This window comes from Choloepus didactylus, chromosome 6 (genome assembly GCF_015220235.1).
Source record: "Choloepus didactylus isolate mChoDid1 chromosome 6, mChoDid1.pri, whole genome shotgun sequence".
NCBI classification, from domain to species: domain Eukaryota; kingdom Metazoa; phylum Chordata; class Mammalia; order Pilosa; family Megalonychidae; genus Choloepus; species Choloepus didactylus.
Genome location: NC_051312.1, coordinates 19,899,269 through 19,918,735, shown reverse-complemented (window position 1 = coordinate 19,918,735; position 19,467 = coordinate 19,899,269). Strand labels below are relative to the sequence as shown.

Below are 19,467 nucleotides of genomic sequence, written 5' to 3'. Positions count from 1 at the left end.
ACTGCCTCCCATTAGCCTGGCTAATGGAGTGGAACTGTGAGAGAGACTTCCTAATCACATCAGCTCTCATTTCTATACTCTCGAGTGGCCCATCCTGGCAGAAGAGGTTGAAAACCAATGCTTGTCCAGCCGGGAAGAGAACAGGATGTACCTGGAGACCTGCTTCCCAGCGGCCAGCAGGTCTGCCCAGCCAGGGCAGTGCAGTAGACATCACCAAGACAAGTAAGGCCAATGGAGCAGGGCCAGAGAGAAGGCATAAAAACATGGTTTCCAAAGTCAGTTCCCTTTATTAAATGTTTTTTTTTCATAGATCAGAAATACAAAATAAATGTAGAAATAGGCCCCAGTTAGGAGCTACAGGCCTGACCTCACATGACCCCCGCTGCAGCAACAGGACCAGCAGCAGCTGTATCCCTAAGGCCAGAGAAGGACAAGGATTTGGATCCCACATTGCCCTGCCTCCCACCCAGTCTCTCCCCAAATTATAACGAGCCATCCTTTTGAGGGAGCAGAGTAAAACCTCCTCTGCTGCCCCAGTGAAGTGCATCCAACCAGAAGAGCTTGTGCAGATGGCAGACTCCAAGGGCTACATTTCATGTCAGGAGAAACCAGTACCAAACCAGGGGTGGGAGACTGGTGGTATGACAGGACAAGAAAAGAAAGAATTTTCCTCCTCTCTACTCATCGGATCCTGATGCCGAGTCTTCTGAGCTGGGGGGAGTACTGGCTAGTTCCTCTTCTTCAGAATCCTGAAAATCAAAGGTCTCTTAAGGGGAAAGAGACAGAGTCCTGGCTGCCCTCCCAACCACTTCTCAGTAGTGAAGGGTCCCCAATCCCTTACCAACCACCTTCAGGAACCTCAGTATTCCACCCATCAACTCAACCTCATACTCTGACTAACCAACCACCACCCCTGGCCCAGGAACATCCCCCGGTTTTGGATGCTGCTCCAAGACTTCCAGGACCCACAGCCCCACAGCCACACACTCTCGTGCACCTCGCTCCGCCGCCTTTTCTTTTTGCTTTTGTTCTCTCCTGAAGAGCTTTCATCACTGGACACAAACTCTTTACTCTTGAAGCTCTCACTTAGCTGCTTTGATGCAGACTTAGACAATGAGCTCCTAGAGGGCATGGATTTCTTTTCCATCTTTACCTTTACTTTCTTCTTCTTCTTTGACTTGTCCCTGTATTAGCAAGAGGGAAAAAAGGGTGGGATTTCAGGCTCCCCCTCATCATCACCTAAGCCAAACCTCTCCAAGCTTTAACAGAACCCTTTCCCAATCCCAGCCACATTGCCCATTTCACTCCAAACATAAACAGCCAGCCACGTTAGTCCAAAGTGTCCCAAGGAGAGAATCGTAAGTGAATATACCGGAAGAAACAGGGGTCCTAGCCTGAACCAGCCCCACCTGCACAACCTGTCATCTCCTGCCTTATCTTGAAAAACTTTGCGCAATTTTGCATTATGTTCAATAATAATAATAATAAAAAGTTCCTCCATACCTTCAAATAAAATTAACCCACCAGGGAAATGGTCCATGTTTATCCAATGGCTTTAAGAATCCCCTAGCACACTGTACATACTTGGGAATCTGCCTACCCAGCTTTGAGAAGCACTGCCCTAAGGCAGTCAAAAGCATATCTACTATCTACATCCCCATTCTCAACTCTGACCTGCAGAAATCTCTGCCAAAAAAAACAAAACAAAACAAAACAACAGACACTGAGGCCATTTTTGTTTTAAAACTCACCTCTTAGAAGACTCACCCCGGCCCCCTTCATATTCCTTCATGGCTTTTTCATATTCTCTCCTGGCATCCTCAGCCTTGCGATCCCACTCCTGTCACTCACATACACACACGTGAAATGGGAGAGCAAACAATGAGACCTCTTCCCTGATGTAGGCAAAATCTCCTCCACAGAAAATTTCCACCAAGGACCCATCCCTGCCCCTCTATCAATTACAAGACTCACCACCCCAATAAAGCCCTTCTCACCAGCCCTGTCACCTCTCCCCCGTCTCTGCTACCACTTACCTCTTTCTTCTCCTTGGACATTCCCTTCCAGATCTCGCCCGCCTTCTTGGAAAGATCGGTGATGCTGATGCCAGGGTGGTCTGACTTGATCTTCTCTCGGCTGGCATTGAGCCACAGCATGTACGCAGACATGGGCCTCTTGGGAGCATTGGGGTCCTTGCCCTTCTTTGCCTACACAAGGGGGGACCTGAACGCTTCCAGCCATCCATTTCCCACAGACTACCACATTCTCCCACAGAAATTATTTAGATCACCACTTGGGTAAAAAAAAAAATGGAGAAAGGACTAAAGAGCAGTAGGCTTGACAGCAGTGTAGTGTAGCAGGGGGGATCACGGCTTCTTCCCTTTGGCATTCCAGTGCCTAGCTCAGTAGGGACCCCCTTTTCTCTGGGCACTCCTAATTCAGATCACCCAGGAGCTAAACTTTACCTCAAGGACCAGAGAAAAAAAATTTCCAAGAAGATAATCCTCAAGACCCAAATCACTGGCTCCAAAAAGCAGCCCCAGGAAGGCCCATCAGCAGGTTCTACTGGTAGTGGATGGGAAGGAAAGTGAAGAGAATGGCTTTCCCCCAACACCCTCCCATCTAGAGGCAAGTCCGCACCTCCACAGGCTTCCTGCGGCTCTTGCGATCCTTGGTCATCTTGGCCTTCTTGAGCTGTTTCCGCTTCTTCTCCTCCCGGTCACTGTCGCCCTCGTTACTGGAGGAGCTGGCAGAGGCATTGCTGTCAAACCTGCCAAAAAGAGCAGGAAGAGAGGACAGCACCCCATGGTCTCAGGACGGGAGGAACACAAATCCGGACACCTGCCTAGAAAAAGATAGCGAGAGGCAGACCACAGGGCAGCCTCCCCTGCCAATCCCCAGCCCTGCCTCCTCCCCTACGCTAAAGGGGCTTCAACCATCCTCTCTCCAGGCCTAGTCAAGGCAACGGGTTATTTGCTGAATCAATGAGCTAAAAAACAAACCAACCTATGGGCTCCAGCTGCTCTCCTTGGTCATCACCTAACTCAGTCCCTTCTCCAACCTGCACCCCTACAGACAGAAACGCCATCTCGTACTTGACCAGAACATGCCCAGCACCACTTCACCATTTCCTTGTGGATAATCATCTTCATCTACTCTCTAGGCTCTTCTGAAGAAGGGACAATTCTGTTGCTATCAAAAGTGGGCAAGACCAACCTCAGTCCAACCCACATAATTAAGAGACCTGCCCAATATACGTGGAACTCCTTGGCAGATGATGCTTATGGCTATGTGGTGCCAAAGTCTTCCAGGTACTTTCGTAAGAACCTGCTCACTGACCTTCATAAGTACATGGCAAGCAGAGCTACTGGATTTGTTATTTTTGATGCCCAATATTCATTCCCAATTCTTGTGGATTAAGACGGCCCCAATTTTCTCCCCCACTCAGGAGGAGCTCACCCTAACTGCATGCTCTAAGGGCCGTGCACACCCTGACGGTTAACTCGGGTTCAGGAAGGGGCATGTGACCACACTGTTCACTGCTGCTCTGAGAGAAGGGGTACTTTTCCCTTTTGGAGGTTAAACCAGTAAGAGTAAGCCTGCCCAGAGCGGCTGGGGGCCATTTGGGACTGCATGGGACAAGCTGCCTAGAAATAAGGAAACCAGAGGCAAGAAATACAAACAGATTCCCCACAACTTTTAAATGCCTGGATCCAGTAGTGTCTGAAGCCATTTATATCCCTGCGCTCTCCACTTACGTGAACTTATAAAATTCCCTTTTATGTTAAAGCAAGTTTGAGTTATATTTCTGACCCTGGTGATCAAGAGTCTTAACAAACAGAGACTGGAAGAACTTACTGCCATTTTACAGATGAGGAAACAGGTTCAACAACCTACCCAAGGCGTGCTGGCTGGTAAGTGAACAAAAACTGGCTCCCATTCCCATTCTCTCCCACTGTACTCTGCTAGGTTCAAACTGTGCCCTGCACTTACAAAACCCTTGACAACTTTTGAAGCACCTTTCAAAGTGACCTCACTGGATGCCCCTTTTCTGCCCTGGGTCAATGGCTAATGCTGAGACAAGAGAAATGTCCAGAAATGTTCTGGACCCTTAAGCTTATATAAAGGCCATCACCTCACCCCTAGAAGGTACAACCAAAACCTACTCCTCTGCCACATCTTCCTCCTCTTCACCTGGGTTGAATGACTCATCTGAAAGAGAATACAGGCTGCATCAGCTTTGCCCTGGTGGAAATCCCGCCCCATTACCCAGACTCCCAGCTCCTCCCAGGGTGAGCCAAGGTCTGGCTCAGGAAAGAGGAGTCTGACTGCCCCCTGCCCCCGCACTGCCCACCAGTTTCTTCTCCTGAGTCGTCACTGCTGTCGTTGGCATTCTCTTCCCGGATCTTGCCCTCCTCCTTCATCCGCTCCAGGTAGGCATCGTGCTGGTCTTCGTCCGAGTCGGCGTATTCATCGTAGCTGGGGTTCATGCCCTAGCCGAAGAAGAAGAGCTGGGAGTGAAGGCCAATGTGCCCTCCAGCCAGAACCGCTGCCCCCTCAAAAACACTCCCCCGTGCCTGTCAGTAAGATGAGAGCAGCAGCTCCCAAAAGACCCTGGGGCTGGATTGTCCACACACAGCCAACATGCAGGGCCTGCACCCCAGTACTTCCTGCCAGCTGGGTTAGTCCAAGCCCTTCCCTCTCCCAACCCCACCAGGAGCTCCTGAGGGGCTGCAAAAACTGATCTAAGACCATGCTAAGGAAACCTGCACCAGGAGGGGTAAGGGATCACACGCACCTCTTTTTTCTATAAAGGCAAGAAGAGAAGAAAAAGTAAAAAAGCAGCCAGAAAAATCCCTGCCCTTTTCTCCCCTAAACAAAGAGGACATGGGAAGAGGCTAATCCTTTCCACACACAGAGGTACCTCTTTCAATCCTCGGTTTTTGATGTTGAGCTTCTTTGCATTGACAAAATCAAACAGCTTCCCATACTCCTCCCTATGAGGAGACACACACCACGTTACCAGACAGGCAAGGCCAGAGCAGGGGTGGACTGTGTGACGTTCCAATACTCATGGGCCAGGAGAGATGGTGGGGCCTGGACTCTAGACCACATTATCCAACCCAAAAGCTCAGAGACCCCCAAAGGTAACGATGATAAGGAAGAGTCAGACAATAGTTCTGAAAGAAACCTACATAGCTCTGAAGAGTTCTGGGAAAGAAAGGGGAGGAGGAGGTGTATATCTAATTATGAGACATGCACAGACAGGGTAAGAATCTTGGAGGAGATATTGATTTCATTTTTTTACTGGTGTGTGTTTCATATCCCACAGGGTGGTTGTGAGGATTAAATGTGAGGCTGTCTGTAAAACTTTTAACCCACAGTGAACAAGTGAACACTCAGTAAAAATTAGCTGCTATGTTCTCAGGCACAAAGCTCATTCCAGGAAACAGACAGCGTTTCCATCACGGAGGAGAGTGGAAGAGAAAAGCTAGTATCGAACACGTACAGCTTTGTAATATGGGAAACATTTTTTTTTTAAAGTACAGAAAAAAAATGACAAGAAGCTTCCAAAGGCTGAGGACTCCACGGAGAGGGATCAAATCCCACCAAAGCAAAAGAAAAACTCTGCTCAAAGCTTGAGAAGTCAGAAGTGGGTCATAGGTCTGAAGGCCCCAGGCCATGCCAGACATCCTTGCGAAGCTGCGTCAGGACCAGAATGCCCAGGGCATGACTGGCGAAGGCACTCACCTCTCAATGCTGCTGAAGGTATACTGAGTGCCCTGCTTGGTCTCAATTTCAAAGTCAAAGGAGCGAGTGGTGGTGGTACCACGGGCAAAGTTGACGAAGGAGATCTCATCGAAGCGAATGTGCACCGGTGGCTTGTGCACGTAAATGAAGCCCCGCTCCAGTGGGTACAGCAGACCTGAGCTGGCCTTGTAGGAGCAGGTGATGCACTGGGCCCCTGAGTGCCTGCAGAGGGGACAGGGAGCCTAGTCAGTGCGAACCTCACCAGCAGGTGGCACAAAGCCAAAGGGCACATCCAGCAGTGCCGACACATGTGCCCAGGCCCTCAATTGAGCCAGTCTCACAAAATTGTCATTGGGAGGTGAGTGATACCCAGCATGACTCAAGGACCCAACCAGGCCTGTGAGAAATGCATTTCCATCCCAGAAGAGGTCCACTAAGGACACACAGCATTTCCCATCGCTAGGCAGGCCGGGATTCCAGGCCTGCGCGCTCACCCTTGGAAGTTCCCTGGGACTGTGATCTTGCGGTTCACCAGAGCTTTCATGACCCGGCTGACCATTTCATAGAGGGATCCTGACATGTTCTTGGTGAGCCGCCCCTCAAAGCGCTTTTCCACCTCTTCCCTACAAGCACAGAAAGCAAAGGTCAAGAGCACAGCTGCCTTCTTCGGGCACATCCGTCTTCTGCCTGGACAGTGGTGGGAAATGAGCCCAGGGAAACACTCACTCATTCATGTTGAGAGTCAAGGAGATGTCCTCGTCCTTGGAGAAGAGCAGGATCAGAAAGTGGTAACGGGTTTGACCCTGCTTGATGGGGGGATCCAGGCTGATCTGGTAAGGAAGAAGGGATGAGGTTAAGCACCAACCGACGCTCCACAAACTCTTGTTGATGAATCAGCGTAAAACTCTGAACACTGGTGAGGCCAGTCCACCAAAGGCTCAGGACAATCCACCCCTAGGTGTTTCTGCTCACCACAAAGAACATCTGGCGCTGGTCCTTGTGGGGCAGCAAAAAGAGACGCAGTACTGTGGTATAGGGAATCTTATAGTCAAAGGTCTTGCCGTGCAGGTGCAGAAAGGTGGGGTAGATCCGAATGTCGTAACGGCCACGGGGAGTCAGACACTGCAGCTCCCGGAAGATGCAGATGGCATCTCCAGTGGCCTGGATCACGTCTGCCTTAGACAGCACATTCTGGGCAAAGGCCTGCAAAAGCATACCGTGGTAATCAGGCAGCAAGCTCCTGTCCCCAGGCCAGCCAAGGCCTGCTCAGTACCATCTGCTCTCAAGGCAAATGGAGGAGACCTCACCTCAACTGGGTCCACACCATCCTCCTGGGTGGGAGGCACATAGAAGCGCACCTCCATGAGGGAGACCTCTGCGTCGTCATTCTGGTGGAATTCCAATGTCACTTCGTTCTTGCCTGTGGTGCACTGGGACACATTGCTGAGGGGAATCTCAAATACGGGCTGGTCACCAATGTCAAAGGACAGCAGCTGCCCTGTAGGGAAGGAGTTATCAAGCCACAAGCTCCTCCCCTTGAGTGAACAGCATTCCCACCAGACTATAAGTCTCATAAGGACAGGAAACTGGGGTTATTTTGTTCACACTGGAGATATCAGCAAAATGTACGATGAACACACAGAATGATAGGAAATCAGACAGTGGCACAGAAAAGAGAGCAAAACAAGTCAAAGGCCAAAACCCTCCGTGCTACCCTCTCCTATTAACCTCAGCCTCTCCTAAGACTCACCGCCAAACTTCACCGTCCCCCAGTTCCAGCCCTTCACACACAGGTCCTTCTCCATTAACTCAAGGCGATAGTGAGTTTTGAAGAAATCAGAGAGTTTCTCAAACTCCTGTGGGTGGAAAGGAGAGAAAGCCTTAACACAGACTTGAATTTCCTGGGGTTATCTATTTCCAAGAAACTGCCCCACTACATCCTGTGTCAAAAATCTATACTGACTTAGTTTCAGCTTCAAAATAATTTAAAAGGATGTTGAAAGAGGCTGTATCTATGGAATGGAACTCAGACTGGGAGAGAGGTAAAGTAAGAAACTGACATTCCTGGTTATGGGACTTGCAGTACTGACTTCTTAAACTTTGTGTAAACGTTACTTTAAAGAAACTGGCAATTAAGATGAAGAAAAATCTTCTACTCGGAAGCAACTCCAAATGGAAAAACAAAACAAAGCATCAAGCCAAGATTCTCAACCTGGATAAAGACAACAGGCAGAAATCACCATCTAAATAAAAATAGCAGGAAGTCTTCCAGAGTCAAGATACAAAGAAACTCACAAGATTTCAACACCAAAGCTGAACACTGAGTGTTCCCTGGCCTCAATGGTCCAGCTCTAATGAACTCAAAATAGCAACACGATTATCAGAGTCCCAACTCTCTCCAAAAAATAAAAAATAAACAAGATGGCACAGTAAAAAGGGGGTTGACTATGTCAGGACATCTCACCGATTCTCGGAAACCGTCATATTTGTAGACGTGGCCATTCTTTGTGAGCAGTTTAAGTCCATGGCCCAGAGCTACACGGCGCCAAATGCCTTCTGTCAACTCCCCAGCCTGGATGTTGTCCACTTTGCCTGTCTTGCTGTTCTTGAAGATGATGCCTTGGCGGCTCAACCTCAGCCGACCATCATTCTGTCAGAAAAACAGGCCTAGATGCATGCAGATATACACAGTGGGCACTGTGCACAGTCCCACCCAACACTCTTTCTGGCTGCCAGTGGGCTGGCCGGATAGCAACATAGGAGCAACAGCAGAAGTGGTGAGGGTCTATAAGAACAGACAAGTAGTCAGGAAGTCTGAGTCTAATCCTGGCTCTGACACCCAGAGCCCTTGTGGGTCCTCAGTGTCCTCATTTGTAACATAGTAATTTGGAACTGAACAACATGTAAAATCCTTTCTAACTGAGATCCAAGGAGTCCTTCTCAGTGTCATCCATTGCTGGAGAAACACCAGATACATGTAATATTCTGAATCTTCCTTTTCCAAAGTAGTATGCTCAAAGCAAACCCTTGTTAAAGGACAAAATCTCTACCCCTCTTCCAACTGTATGAAAAGCCCAAGCCTTTCTCACCATTGAGCCTTTCACCTCCTGATAGACATCGTTGAATTCCAGTGTCTCTGCCATGTTGACTTGGCCCAGTTGCCTGGGCACGGAGCCCTGGGCTGCACAAGTAGAAACCAAAAAAACTGGGAGCTGGGCCCCAACTCCCTGGTGGGCGTTCAGAAGCTCAGCAGGTTGGGAATCTGAATTCAAATGGAGAACAGACAAGCATTAAAGACAGCACCTCACTGTGCTGAAACCAGGTGGCAACCCCTGACTGACCCTGGGATGTCTCAGGATCTCCTGTGCCTGGGAACCTTCGGGCAGGCTCTGCAGGACTAGAGGGGCCAGGCCCAGCCTGTGAACCAGGCCTTAAGTAGGGCTTACACCCCAACCCGACACTACGTTTAAGGCGCTCCACTGGGCGCCATGGCAACGAGCGGCGGAACTCCAGGGCCTGCCTGGACCCCGCACCTTGTCCGGCGCCCCAACCCAGTTCAGGGTGCCAGGTTTCCCTCCCAGCGCTACCCCTGCACCGCGGCCCCAACCTACATCTCCTCCCTCCCGCAAAAATGGATTCGCCCGCTGCCCGCGGATTCGAATGCAGAGCGGTCCACCTCGAGCGTCCCGCGGGGGAACGGGGCCCGCGCCTCCCTGGGGGCAAGTGGCTGGAGGCCACCTACCTCCTCAAGCTGCAGCCTTGAGAGGTCCCAGGCCACGGGCGGTGGGTACCTTGTGGGGTGCGGGGAAAGGGGGAACGGGGATGGGAATTCGGGGGCTGAAGAGAGGACGCAAGAGAAGATTTCCCGCGTGCGCGGCCCCGCGGCCCGCCACCGGAAGTCGCGCCCAGACTATAGAGACGATGAACGGGCTAGAGCGGTGCGAGCCCGGACGCCTGTGAGATGGTCCCATAGAGCGTCAGCCGCTCTGGAGGACCCGAGGGAGTTGTCAATGCGGTGAAGTCGGCGGGCCCCGGGAGACGGAATCTGACTCCAAGAGGGGAGCGCGTCTTTAGAAAGTTACAGACCCTTCTTCCGAGGAGGACTAGATTCTAAAGGGAAACTACATACTTTCGATTTGTCAGACTTTCCACAGATGCATGTGTCTGTGCTGGGACGATGCACGTCCCTCCCCCGCACAAGCGGACCAGAAGAAAAAGGATCTAAAGAGTTGTGGTGAAAAATGACCCCTCCCACTGACTGCAAAGAGAATACGGCCGTTGGTGTCGTTTTGGCTGTAACTTGTCAAGTAGGATTGGATTCTTTTTGAAATTTCACTGTCTGCACCAAAAAGCCTCACAACTGTAATGGCAATTGATAGGCCCCCTGAAAGAGGCTGGCAAATGGCAGTGTCAAGTTCCAGCTCTGGTGTCACATTCACCTTGGAGCCAGAACTGATTTGAAATTACATCAGCCCGGGATTGCAGAAGCCAAGCCCTCCTCATATGGTCCCAGGGTGCATTTGCAAAACCAGAGAAGGTCAGACCTAGAAATGTTTGCGTTTATCTAATCCAACCTCCTTTTGCTGATGAGAAACCTGAGGCCATCAGAGGAGTTCCAGGATCTCAGTGAGTTGGTAACTAAGCTGGAGATTAGAACCCAGATCTTCTTATGCAAGTCTTCTGTCAGAATTGCAATGACTCTACATCCAGAGTAGTTGATAATGTGCCAGATATGAAGACATTAGGATAGAATATTTAAGCTCAAGATTTCCCTGGCAATCTGACTTAAAACAGTTACACCAGCTTGCTAACTCAATCCTGGGATAACAGACAACAGAAATGCACTATTGCCTCCTAAATTCATGGCTTAAATCTCTGGGTGGTGGCTGTTCCAACACAATCTAGCACCATAATTTCAATTGAATTCAGTAAATATGTACTAAAGACCTATTATTAACCCAATGCAAAAGAACAAGATGGAAACAGCCCCAGCCTTCAAGGGGTACATAATCTAACAAATAACTAAACTTACAGTTTAAAAAAAAATTTTAATGTGATAACTGCTATACTGTAGGTAGAGTTTCAGCCACTGCCAACTGAAGTTACAAATATGTGACTCTCTACTCACTACCTTCTCAGCAGACCCAGAGAAATATGTGAGACCCCTTCCCCTCCCCCACACTGTTAGAGGCACCTTGGGAAGGGAGGAGATGGCTGCTGATTTGGGTGACTTTAGGTACACACTCAGAAATGAAGGGGATACTCAGCTCAGGCAAGCTACTAGGTGGCTGGAGGATGGGGCCTTGCAAGGGGCTTTGGGGAGAGCATGAAGCAGCTGGTGAGCTGGGACGAAGATGCAGTGTAAGAGAGCGGAACAGAGACTGTAGACAGAGTGCAGATAGAGCATGAATCCCAGAGGGCCCTAGCCAGCTGCATCCCAGGCAATCAGGAGCCCAGGATTGGAGACCCCACCCCTGCCGTGACATCACAGGGGAGTGGGGTGGAGACGAACAAAAAGGGGGTCCCCCGCCCTGGCCCTGGACTCTTGGCAGCCTAGAGTGTCAAGTGCAGAGAAAGCCTGGGCACTGGGCTAGAGTTGCCTTGCTTAAAGGAACAGGATCCCCGCTCCCCACACCCCTTTAAGCTGCCCCTCCCCCTCCAGGCCTCGCTCTCTGTCTCCTTGGGCTGAGGACCTCTCCCTCCTGAGGCTGCTTTTGGGCCCCTTCCAGGTGGCCCCTGAGCACTCTGAGCATGAACTGCATCTCCGACTTCTTCACCTATGAGACCACCAAGTCGGTGGTTGTGAAGAGCTGGACCATTGGGATCATCAACCGGGCCGTTCAGCTTCTGATCATCTCCTACTTCGTGGGGTGAGTCTGCAGCCCTTCAAGTCCTAGGAGGGATGGGCTGCCTGGTCTCTTCCCCCTCACCCCCCACTAGCCTCCTGAGCCTCTCCTCTCCTGGGCAGTGTTTTCTGTGGAGCCATCCTAAAGGACCTGCCTCTGCAGCCCACACCCAGGATCTGGTCCCCAGATGAGTTCTTTTTCCCAACAAATGCTCCAGAGTTGGAGAGTGGTTCCCAGGCACATCCTCCACCAGAAGAGGTCCCAGGTGCTCCATCTCCCTCTCCTCATCCCCCCACCCCCACCCCAGGGAAGGGGCAGACCCCACCCCCATCCTCTCATATTGCTTTCAGTCAATTCTTTGGGGTCTCAAAAGACAAGGGAGCCCAGGAGGGGAGAGAGGAAGGCACTGAAACAAGGGAGACAGTGACAGGTTGTTCACATTGATGGTGGGGTGGGAAGGAGGGTAAGCTGGGGAGAGAAGGATTCATTATAGAATGAGGGATTCCCCTCCTGGCATGGGGGATATGGGAGAGAGCCTGGAAAGGGGGGACACCCTTGCTCTTGGAGGGGGAGAAACACACGCCCAAATTACACTCACGAGAACAGTTGTTGAAAAGTGGCTTTTCTGAAAAAAGTGTAGGAGTCCTCCCCAAGAATCCAGAAATGCTCCGCTTTGTTTGAAAGCATAAATTCCCTACTTATACCTCACTTTGTGCTATGTAACCCATCCTGGGAGTTGCTTAAGAGCCCTCTAGATGCCACTTCTTGGAGGCACCCCATGCACACAAAGAGACATGGAGCAGACAATGGCTGGGAGAGGAAACACAGGTTCTTTCCTTCTGGTGATCGATAACACAAACTGGTGGGCACCAAGGAGTACAAGCAGAACCTTTGGTGGTTTTCTTTGTATGCGTGTGTGTGTCTACTCTCATGCTGTTCCTTGAGACAACGGGTCTGTGTATGTATGTGTGAGCCGTGGAGTGACTGTGACGAGTTAATTCAGACAAGTTAAAGGAGACATTACATGTGCACATGAGCCAGAGTAGCATGAGGATGTGTGTGGAAAGGTGTGTGGATGCACATTAAGCAACTTTTTGCTCCGTGTGCTCGTGAGAGCCAGTGGGCTTTGATTACGTGGATGTTGAAGGCAAGGCAGTACATCAGGCGCGCTTCATGGGGGTATTAGAAAAGAGATTCAAGCTTTTGGAAAGGAGTGAAAGGCCCTGAGGTTCCCTTCCAACTTTGAGATTTTGTGCAATAAAATGTTTGCAAATGTTCCATGTCTGCATCTCCAGGGCTTGGCTCAAAGTTGGTATTTAAATGTTCCCTGTTCACGTGTGTATCTGTCTGATGCTGTGATTGTTTATGGTCACGGATGGTATGTCAGTCCCGGTGAATGCAAAAGCTACTTCAGCACATTCCAGCCTGGCCTGGCTCCATGGGCCTCAGGAGGGACATTGATGTCCTATCTCTCTCATCATGATCCCATCCTCAGGGCTGGAGCCCAGCCTGCCCACGAGCATGAGAGTCTCTTCGGCATCTTAATATCCAATCCCATCCATCTCTCAGCCTGACAGCTCCCCAAGGAGCAGCTCCTTCCAATTACATCAGCTTACTCTGCAGCCCCCTACCACCCCCCACCCAAATCCCATTTCCATGCACATGCTCCATCGTGACTTCATGAATCCATTGTCAGTCATTCATTTAGCAAATATTTATTGAGCGTCTCTTCATGCCAGGCATTGTGCACCCAGCTTTGAATGGTAAGCAAAAGCAGATAGAGCCCTTGCCCTTATGCAGCTTACAGTATAATGCAAGAAACAGATGTTAATCAAACAATCTCTGCAAACAAATGTAAAATTTCAACTGTGGCTCAGGGTTTGAAGACAAGGTACACAGTGCTAGGAGAGTTGCTAACCTGGAGGTGTTTGACCTGCCTGGGGAACCAGAGGAAGACTTTCTGGAGCGATTCCATCTAAGCCCAGATTTGAAGGACAACTAGGAAGAACCCAGCAGGAAAGAAGGGAAAGTAGGGGTTCAAGGTGGAGAAAACCATTCTGGGCAGGGAAACCTTGGCTAAGGGGAAGAAGAAAAGAAGGTCATTATGGCTGGAGCAGAGGGAGTGAAGGCAGGGGGTGTGGATCGAGACTGAGGGCACAGGCAGGGGCCCAGAGCTCAGACACCCTCGGAGAGTTTTCGTTTTTACACAAGAGTAAAGAATGGAAAGCTAATGAAGCCTCTAGCATGCACGTATGTGTATGTGTGTGAGAGAGAGAGACAGAAGGACAGGCAGGCAGACAGACATCTTGGTTTGGGAGATGGCTCTGGCTGATCCGCCGCCAATGGACTGGAGAGGGCAGGAGTGGATGCAGGAAAGCCTGTTAAGAGGCTGTGCAGTGATGGGGAGAGAGATGATGGTAACTTGGACTCAACAGAACTTGAAAAGATTTTTAATGCTGAGGTGTTTATGCTTAAGCAGTACTTGAATCTCTTCCGTATTGCCCTGCCAGGTAGACAAGATGGCGCAGCCTTATCTGAGGCATGAGCTAACTATCCCTCTTCTGCACTCACAGCCATGCACCATCTAACAGTCTCCGCACAGGCTCCTGCTCCCTCCTCTAGCCTCACTGCTTGTCTGGGCTTGACATGGCTTCATCGCTTCATCCCTGGTTTCCTTTACCCACCCCAGGTGCTCAGAGAGGCTAGGACTTACCTGGTGTTTCGGGGCCCAGGTGGCCATCGCCAGGCTGCTCTATAGGGTTAGTTCACTTCCATAGAGCAGTCAGTCCCCCTTCCAGATCCTGTGGGACCTAAAGAAGAAGCGGAAGGAAATCCTTGGGGCCCGAATGCCTGGAAGTCCTGGCTGATGCTTGGCCTGAGGTTAGTCTCCGGAGCCTTCCTGGAGGAAGCTGCATTCCTGCAAAGCAGCGCTGAGGGCGTCTCCCAGCCCTGTCAGGCTCCGCTCATCACAGGGTCCTGTGCTGTGATTTCTGACCTGATCCCACCTCTGCTCTCCTTGCCCTGCTCCCCTGCACCCTACAAGGTCCCAATCCCCAAACTCACCATCTGCACAGTCACTCCCTTTGGTTCATGTATTCAGCCTTGTTCCCATTTTATGTAGAATCCCAATACAGAAAGATGTTCAAAGGGGGAGCAGCCCTGGTATAAAGAGAGGGGCCTATGTAATTCTACCTTCTTGGGCCCCCACCCCGTCTTCTCAACCCGGGGCAGCACCCCATGGCACCTCATCAGTATACTCAGTGACAAATCCGATGGGAAGAACTGTTCAAATCCCCCTTTATAGCGAAAGAGAGAGAGAGAGAGAGAAAGAGAGAGACACTCATCCCAGGCTCCCCTCTCCCCTCACCACAGGCCAACATGGGGAGACCGTGGAATGGCGAGCACTGTGAACCTGATTTGAAGCCTGGGCTCTGGTTCTAACCAGGAGTGTGGTCTTGAAAGAGCCTCTCTGAGTCTCTAATCTCTGTCCTTATATCTGGGAAATGGGGCTAAGGGTACCTCCTCCCAGGGATGTGATGGGGAGGGGAGGTAAAATGGGTCAAGTGCCTTGCTGAGATGGTGACTCAGAAATAGAAATAGATGGTGATGGTTTATTTCTTGCATTCTCCCACCACACCTCCCCCTTCCCTATACCGAGCTCGCACACTCTTAAAAGACCCTTCTCCTCCCCGCTTCACGCAAGCACCCTTCACACCCGTTCCCTGGTCTCCTTCTTGACTCCCTAGGGGTGGACCGGAGGGTGCTGGGACGCCTCCTTCCTTCACATCCCACCCGCCAAGGATCTGCCACCTGCTTTCCACTCTATAAATAATAAACCAGGAGCGCAAGAAAAAAAATAAGTCAGAGCAGCAAAGTCAATGCCAAGAACTGAAGGCTGAGTCTTGCCCCATCTCCTCAGCCCTGGCCTCTAGAGACAGACCCAGCCCCTCCTTTCTGGAAATGAAGCATCCCCTCTTTTCGAGGTGCCTTGATGACGTCGTGAGGCCCCACAGGGGCCGCTGAAATTCTTCCACTTGTTATTTAACTTGGAGAAAATAGTCTAATGTGCCTGCTCCTCCCTGTGGAGCAAGAAGGAGCCTTGAAGGAGGAAGAGGAGGGAGGAGATGGATTAATTGTTCATCAGAGTACTCAGCTCCTTCCCCCTGAAAGTGTCCTAAGCCAGGGGATCCTCTCCCTGGTGATGGACCAGAGGTCAGAAAGACAGGGACCAGGATCCAGGGGGAATGAACAGAGACCCTATGATGTGTCGGCTGCAAGCACAGGAACGCTCTGGAGCAGACTGCCTGGTTTGGAGTCCAGGTCCTAGCTGTGTGGCTGTGGACAAGTTAACAAACCTCTCTGTGCCTCCATTTCTTCATTTGTAACCTGAGGACAAAAACAGAGCTATCTCATCGGATTGTGGTACAGATTGGCTGAATTAGTCCCCATAAAGCACTTAGTGTGCTCGGTCGGCCACACGATGATAATATTTCCAACTTCTCATCTGTGAATGTTCCTAGACTTTAGGGGGCAGGAGGCAGGGCCACAGGGCTCCATTTCAGGCCAGGGCACAGAGATGTGTCCATTCTGAGTTCCAGAAGGGTGTATTTCTACTGCAGCTTCCAGTCTGATGAGCGGGACGCTGCAGTGACAGCCCTCCCAGCCAGGAGGGGTGAGCCCGGCCCTGGGCCTCACTGCCCTCACTCCAGAGGCCCCACCATTTCCTGTAGCAGGACTGCTCCGTTTTCTTCCGCTAGGACATGGCCATGGTGGATGAGATTTCTATGCAAGATACAACTTCCTTATGAGACCCTGACAAAAACCCTCCCTCTCCAAAAGAAGAGAACCCTAATAGGGAGGAAAGCAAATGGCCCCTAGGACTTTCACGGAGGCATGGTGACCACAGAGCATTTTATAGACAGGAGGTACACTTAATGACGCTTTAACCATGGAAGGTAGCAACAATAAAACCGGTTACAGGTTTGCCCTCCCTGGCTGTGACTCCACCCTTTCTCCCGCACTCAAGAAAGCATTCGGCACTCAAATGAGTAAGGGAAGCCTGATGGTGGGGATAACTCCAGACCCTCTCACTGAAAACTCAGCAGGAACCCCATGCAAGCATCAGCACTGCTTGCCGTCGGCTTGACTAGTGGCACCCATCCCACAAGGGACTTTACCTCCCCAGCATGTCCTGGGAGCTGCGCTCCTCTGTATCTTCCCAGTCAGGGACACCAGGGGTGATCCAATCCAACCCCTGCCAGAGGAGGGTCTCCTCTCGGCACACCTGGGAGGCCAGCAGCAGATCTCTCCTTGAGTCTTTCCAAGGATGTGGTGCTCACTGCCTCCCAAAGCAGCCAGTTCCCTGGGCGACTCTGGTGGTTAGAAAGGTCTCGGGCTTGAAGTCCTAATCTGCCTCCTTATAAGCCCCTCCGGTCAGCTCAGGTGCTGTCCTCTGCAGCTTCCCAGCCTAGGACTCCCACTGCTTTCTCTTCTCTGGGCTAGGCAGTCTCGGGTTCCTTCCGTTCATCTTCGTCTGCTGTGGTTTTCCAACCTTTCTCCATCTATCCTGGTTAGATGCAGAAAATAACCTAACCCAGCATTTCCAAAAGTGGGCTCCTTGCTTCCATGAGATGTCACCAAAATGGGGTTCCATGGCCAAATGGGATTGTGAAACAGTGATGTGTGTGTATATGTATATATTTCCATTGCATGGAGGAGAGAGTGCCCCAGGACTTTCCAAATGTAATTGACAAGGTTTTCCCGTCTGTAAAATGGGACAGTAACAACTTCTAGCAGCCAGTGTGCTGCCAGGAACAAATGTGATGTGAATGGGCCCCTGCGCCACCGGCTGCAAGTGCTGGTGAGAGAGCAGTGTTAAGGAAGGTAAAGCCCAGAGGACTCTCAGCCCCAAGGAACGGGATCAGTCATCCCGAATCTCAGAAATGCAGGGGAAAGAGCTGGCCACGAGGGTCTGCGGGCCTTGCTTGCTGCCAGGGAAGGCTGGGAGAGTCTGGGGAAGGAGATGGAGATGGAGAAAGGGAAGAGGCCCTGCCTAATCCGCATGGCCCCTTAAGGGCTCGATGCTGCAGGGAGAAGTCAGGACAGGTGAATGTCCACTGGGTGGCAGCACAATCCAAGAAATAAGGGTGGTGGCAAAGGCCTACCAACCCCCCCAACTCCATTTACCTGCCCAGGGGAAGGCCCAGCCCCTGGGCTCCCTCCCTCCCTCCTCTCTCTTCTCATCTGACACTTGAACACATGGAGACTCTGCCAAGCCTCAGCTCCCAAGTGCCTTCCTTGACTCAACGCACGTTTACTGAGCCCTGCAGTGTGCTGGGCATTTCGGATACAACCGTGAACAAAGCCTGGGACGCACTGGGCCTGAGTGGAGAGGTCCAGGCCCTCTGCCCCTTCTCTCTCCTGGATCCTGTTGTCAGCCAGGGATGAAACTATCAGTCCCAAGGGGGTGAAAATTGGTTCTTGTGTGTGAAAACAATCTCACTCTTGTTATGCATAAAACACAAAAGATACATACGGTACATAAACAGAGACCTGTGATATTAAAATTTCATGGGGCTCGATTAGGAAATAAAAAGCCTTAAAAGACTCTTTTTAAGCAATAGATGATGGGTGTTAGGGAGGGAGGGAAAGAAAGAGACAGTGGTGTGACAGGATCTTAAAGGTGATGGATCGGGGTATCGGGGGAGGGGGGTCAGGGTATGATGGAGTTCTATGTATGGGGTTTGTACTGTTTTTACAACTGTTCCTGTAAGATTGAGCTTATTTCAAAATAAAATTTATTATAAAAAAATATATATTAAAAAAAAAAGACTCTTTTTAAAAAAAGACAACTGGGAAAAAAAAAAAAAAAAAAAAAAAAAGCTGGAGAAGCTTGCTCAAAGCCAGCCAAGGGCTCCCCCTGGGGTTTAACGCTTCTATCCCGGGCCTTTCCCTGCCCGCAGACCCGTATCCCCCTGATGTTTGCAGGAAGGGGAACGCTTGGCTCTGTCTGATGGGCCTATGGACCCTCTTCTCTTTCTCTCCACACTTGCCTCCTGCCCCAGGTGGGTTTTCTTGCACGAGAAGGCATACCAGGTGCGGGACACAGCCATCGAGTCCTCGGTGGTAACCAAGGTGAAGGGCTTCGGTCGCTATGCCAACAGAGTCATGGACGTGTCAGATTATGTGACCCCACCCCAGGTACGGTCATCAGCCTGCCTCTGCCCCAGGGCAGCCTGTGGATGCCCAGACCCGGGGCGGGTTGGAGGGGACGGGGCCTGGCAAGGAGAGTGCAGATGGATTTCCAACCAGGACACAAAGCATCAATGATCCAGAGGTCCCCTTCCCCTGCCTCTGGGAAATATGGGGGGAAACTGAGCCTGTCATCCAGAGTGTGGTAGTGGGCGTCAGGAAAGCTGGGTCCCTCCCCAGGCTCTCCACAGCTTGCACTGTAATCACAGACAAACCACCAAGGGATCAAGGGTGCCATGTGGGCAACGGGAAAGAATGTGGCTTGGATCTCAGCTCCACCCTTTCCTAGCCCTGTGCCCTTGGCCAAATCATCTAACACGAGCCTCGGTTTCTTCATCTGTAGAGTGGGGACAATAATAGTACCTGCCTCAATGTTTTATTTTTCTCCCTCCCTGTCTCCTCCCAAGGGCACCTCTGTCTTTGTCATCATCACCAAGATGATCGTTACTGAAAACCAGATGCAAGGATTCTGCCCAGAGGTGAGGGATGGGAGGGAGCTTGGGCAAAGCCCATCAAGGAAGAAAACACTAGAGGGTGAGGGTGGCAGGGTGGGGCGGGAGGCATGTATAAGCAGAGGCCCAAAGTCCAGCCTTGGAGCTGTGACCCCAGACCTCCGCCC

At 50.9% G+C, this 19,467-nt stretch overlaps 2 protein-coding genes across 2 annotated transcripts in view; one reads left to right on the top strand and one right to left on the bottom strand.

The window, feature by feature from the left end:
- Positions 1–267: 267 nt before the first annotated feature.
- SSRP1 (structure specific recognition protein 1) lies at positions 268–9,647 on the bottom strand. The gene is made up of 17 exons (XM_037840814.1): positions 9,494–9,647; positions 8,841–9,013; positions 8,216–8,401; positions 7,502–7,607; positions 7,059–7,249; positions 6,724–6,954; positions 6,478–6,581; positions 6,246–6,374; positions 5,752–5,973; positions 4,925–4,997; positions 4,355–4,493; positions 4,167–4,212; positions 2,641–2,770; positions 2,037–2,207; positions 1,752–1,840; positions 998–1,184; positions 268–749 (listed from the first exon to the last, which is right to left on the bottom strand). The coding sequence occupies exons 2-17, from the start codon at positions 8,892–8,894 to the stop codon at positions 678–680; spliced, it is 2,130 nt and encodes a 709-aa protein (XP_037696742.1). The 5' UTR covers positions 8,895–9,013; positions 9,494–9,647; the 3' UTR covers positions 268–677.
- Positions 9,648–10,778: 1,131 nt separating this feature from the next.
- P2RX3 (purinergic receptor P2X 3) overlaps positions 10,779–19,467 on the top strand; it is a 28,186-nt gene continuing 19,497 nt past the window's right edge. Inside the window, exons 1-4 of the mRNA XM_037839095.1 lie at positions 10,779–10,907; positions 11,481–11,621; positions 18,662–18,797; positions 19,256–19,327. Of these exons, the coding sequence (XP_037695023.1) occupies positions 10,906–10,907; positions 11,481–11,621; positions 18,662–18,797; positions 19,256–19,327 (351 nt within the window). The 5' untranslated portion in view covers positions 10,779–10,905. The remainder of the gene's footprint in view (positions 10,908–11,480; positions 11,622–18,661; positions 18,798–19,255; positions 19,328–19,467) is intronic.

Coding starts and splice junctions, on each gene's coding strand:
- SSRP1 (XM_037840814.1), bottom strand. CDS start 8,894: ATGGCAGAGACACTGGAATTCAACGATGTCTATCAGGAGGTGAAAGGC. Junction 4,998..5,751: donor ACCTTCAGCAGCATTGAGAG/GTGAGTGCCTTC, acceptor GTCTCCTCATAG/GGAGGAGTATGGGAAGCTGT. Junction 750..997: donor AGAAAAGGCGGCGGAGCGAG/GTGCACGAGAGT, acceptor TTTGATTTTCAG/GATTCTGAAGAAGAGGAACT.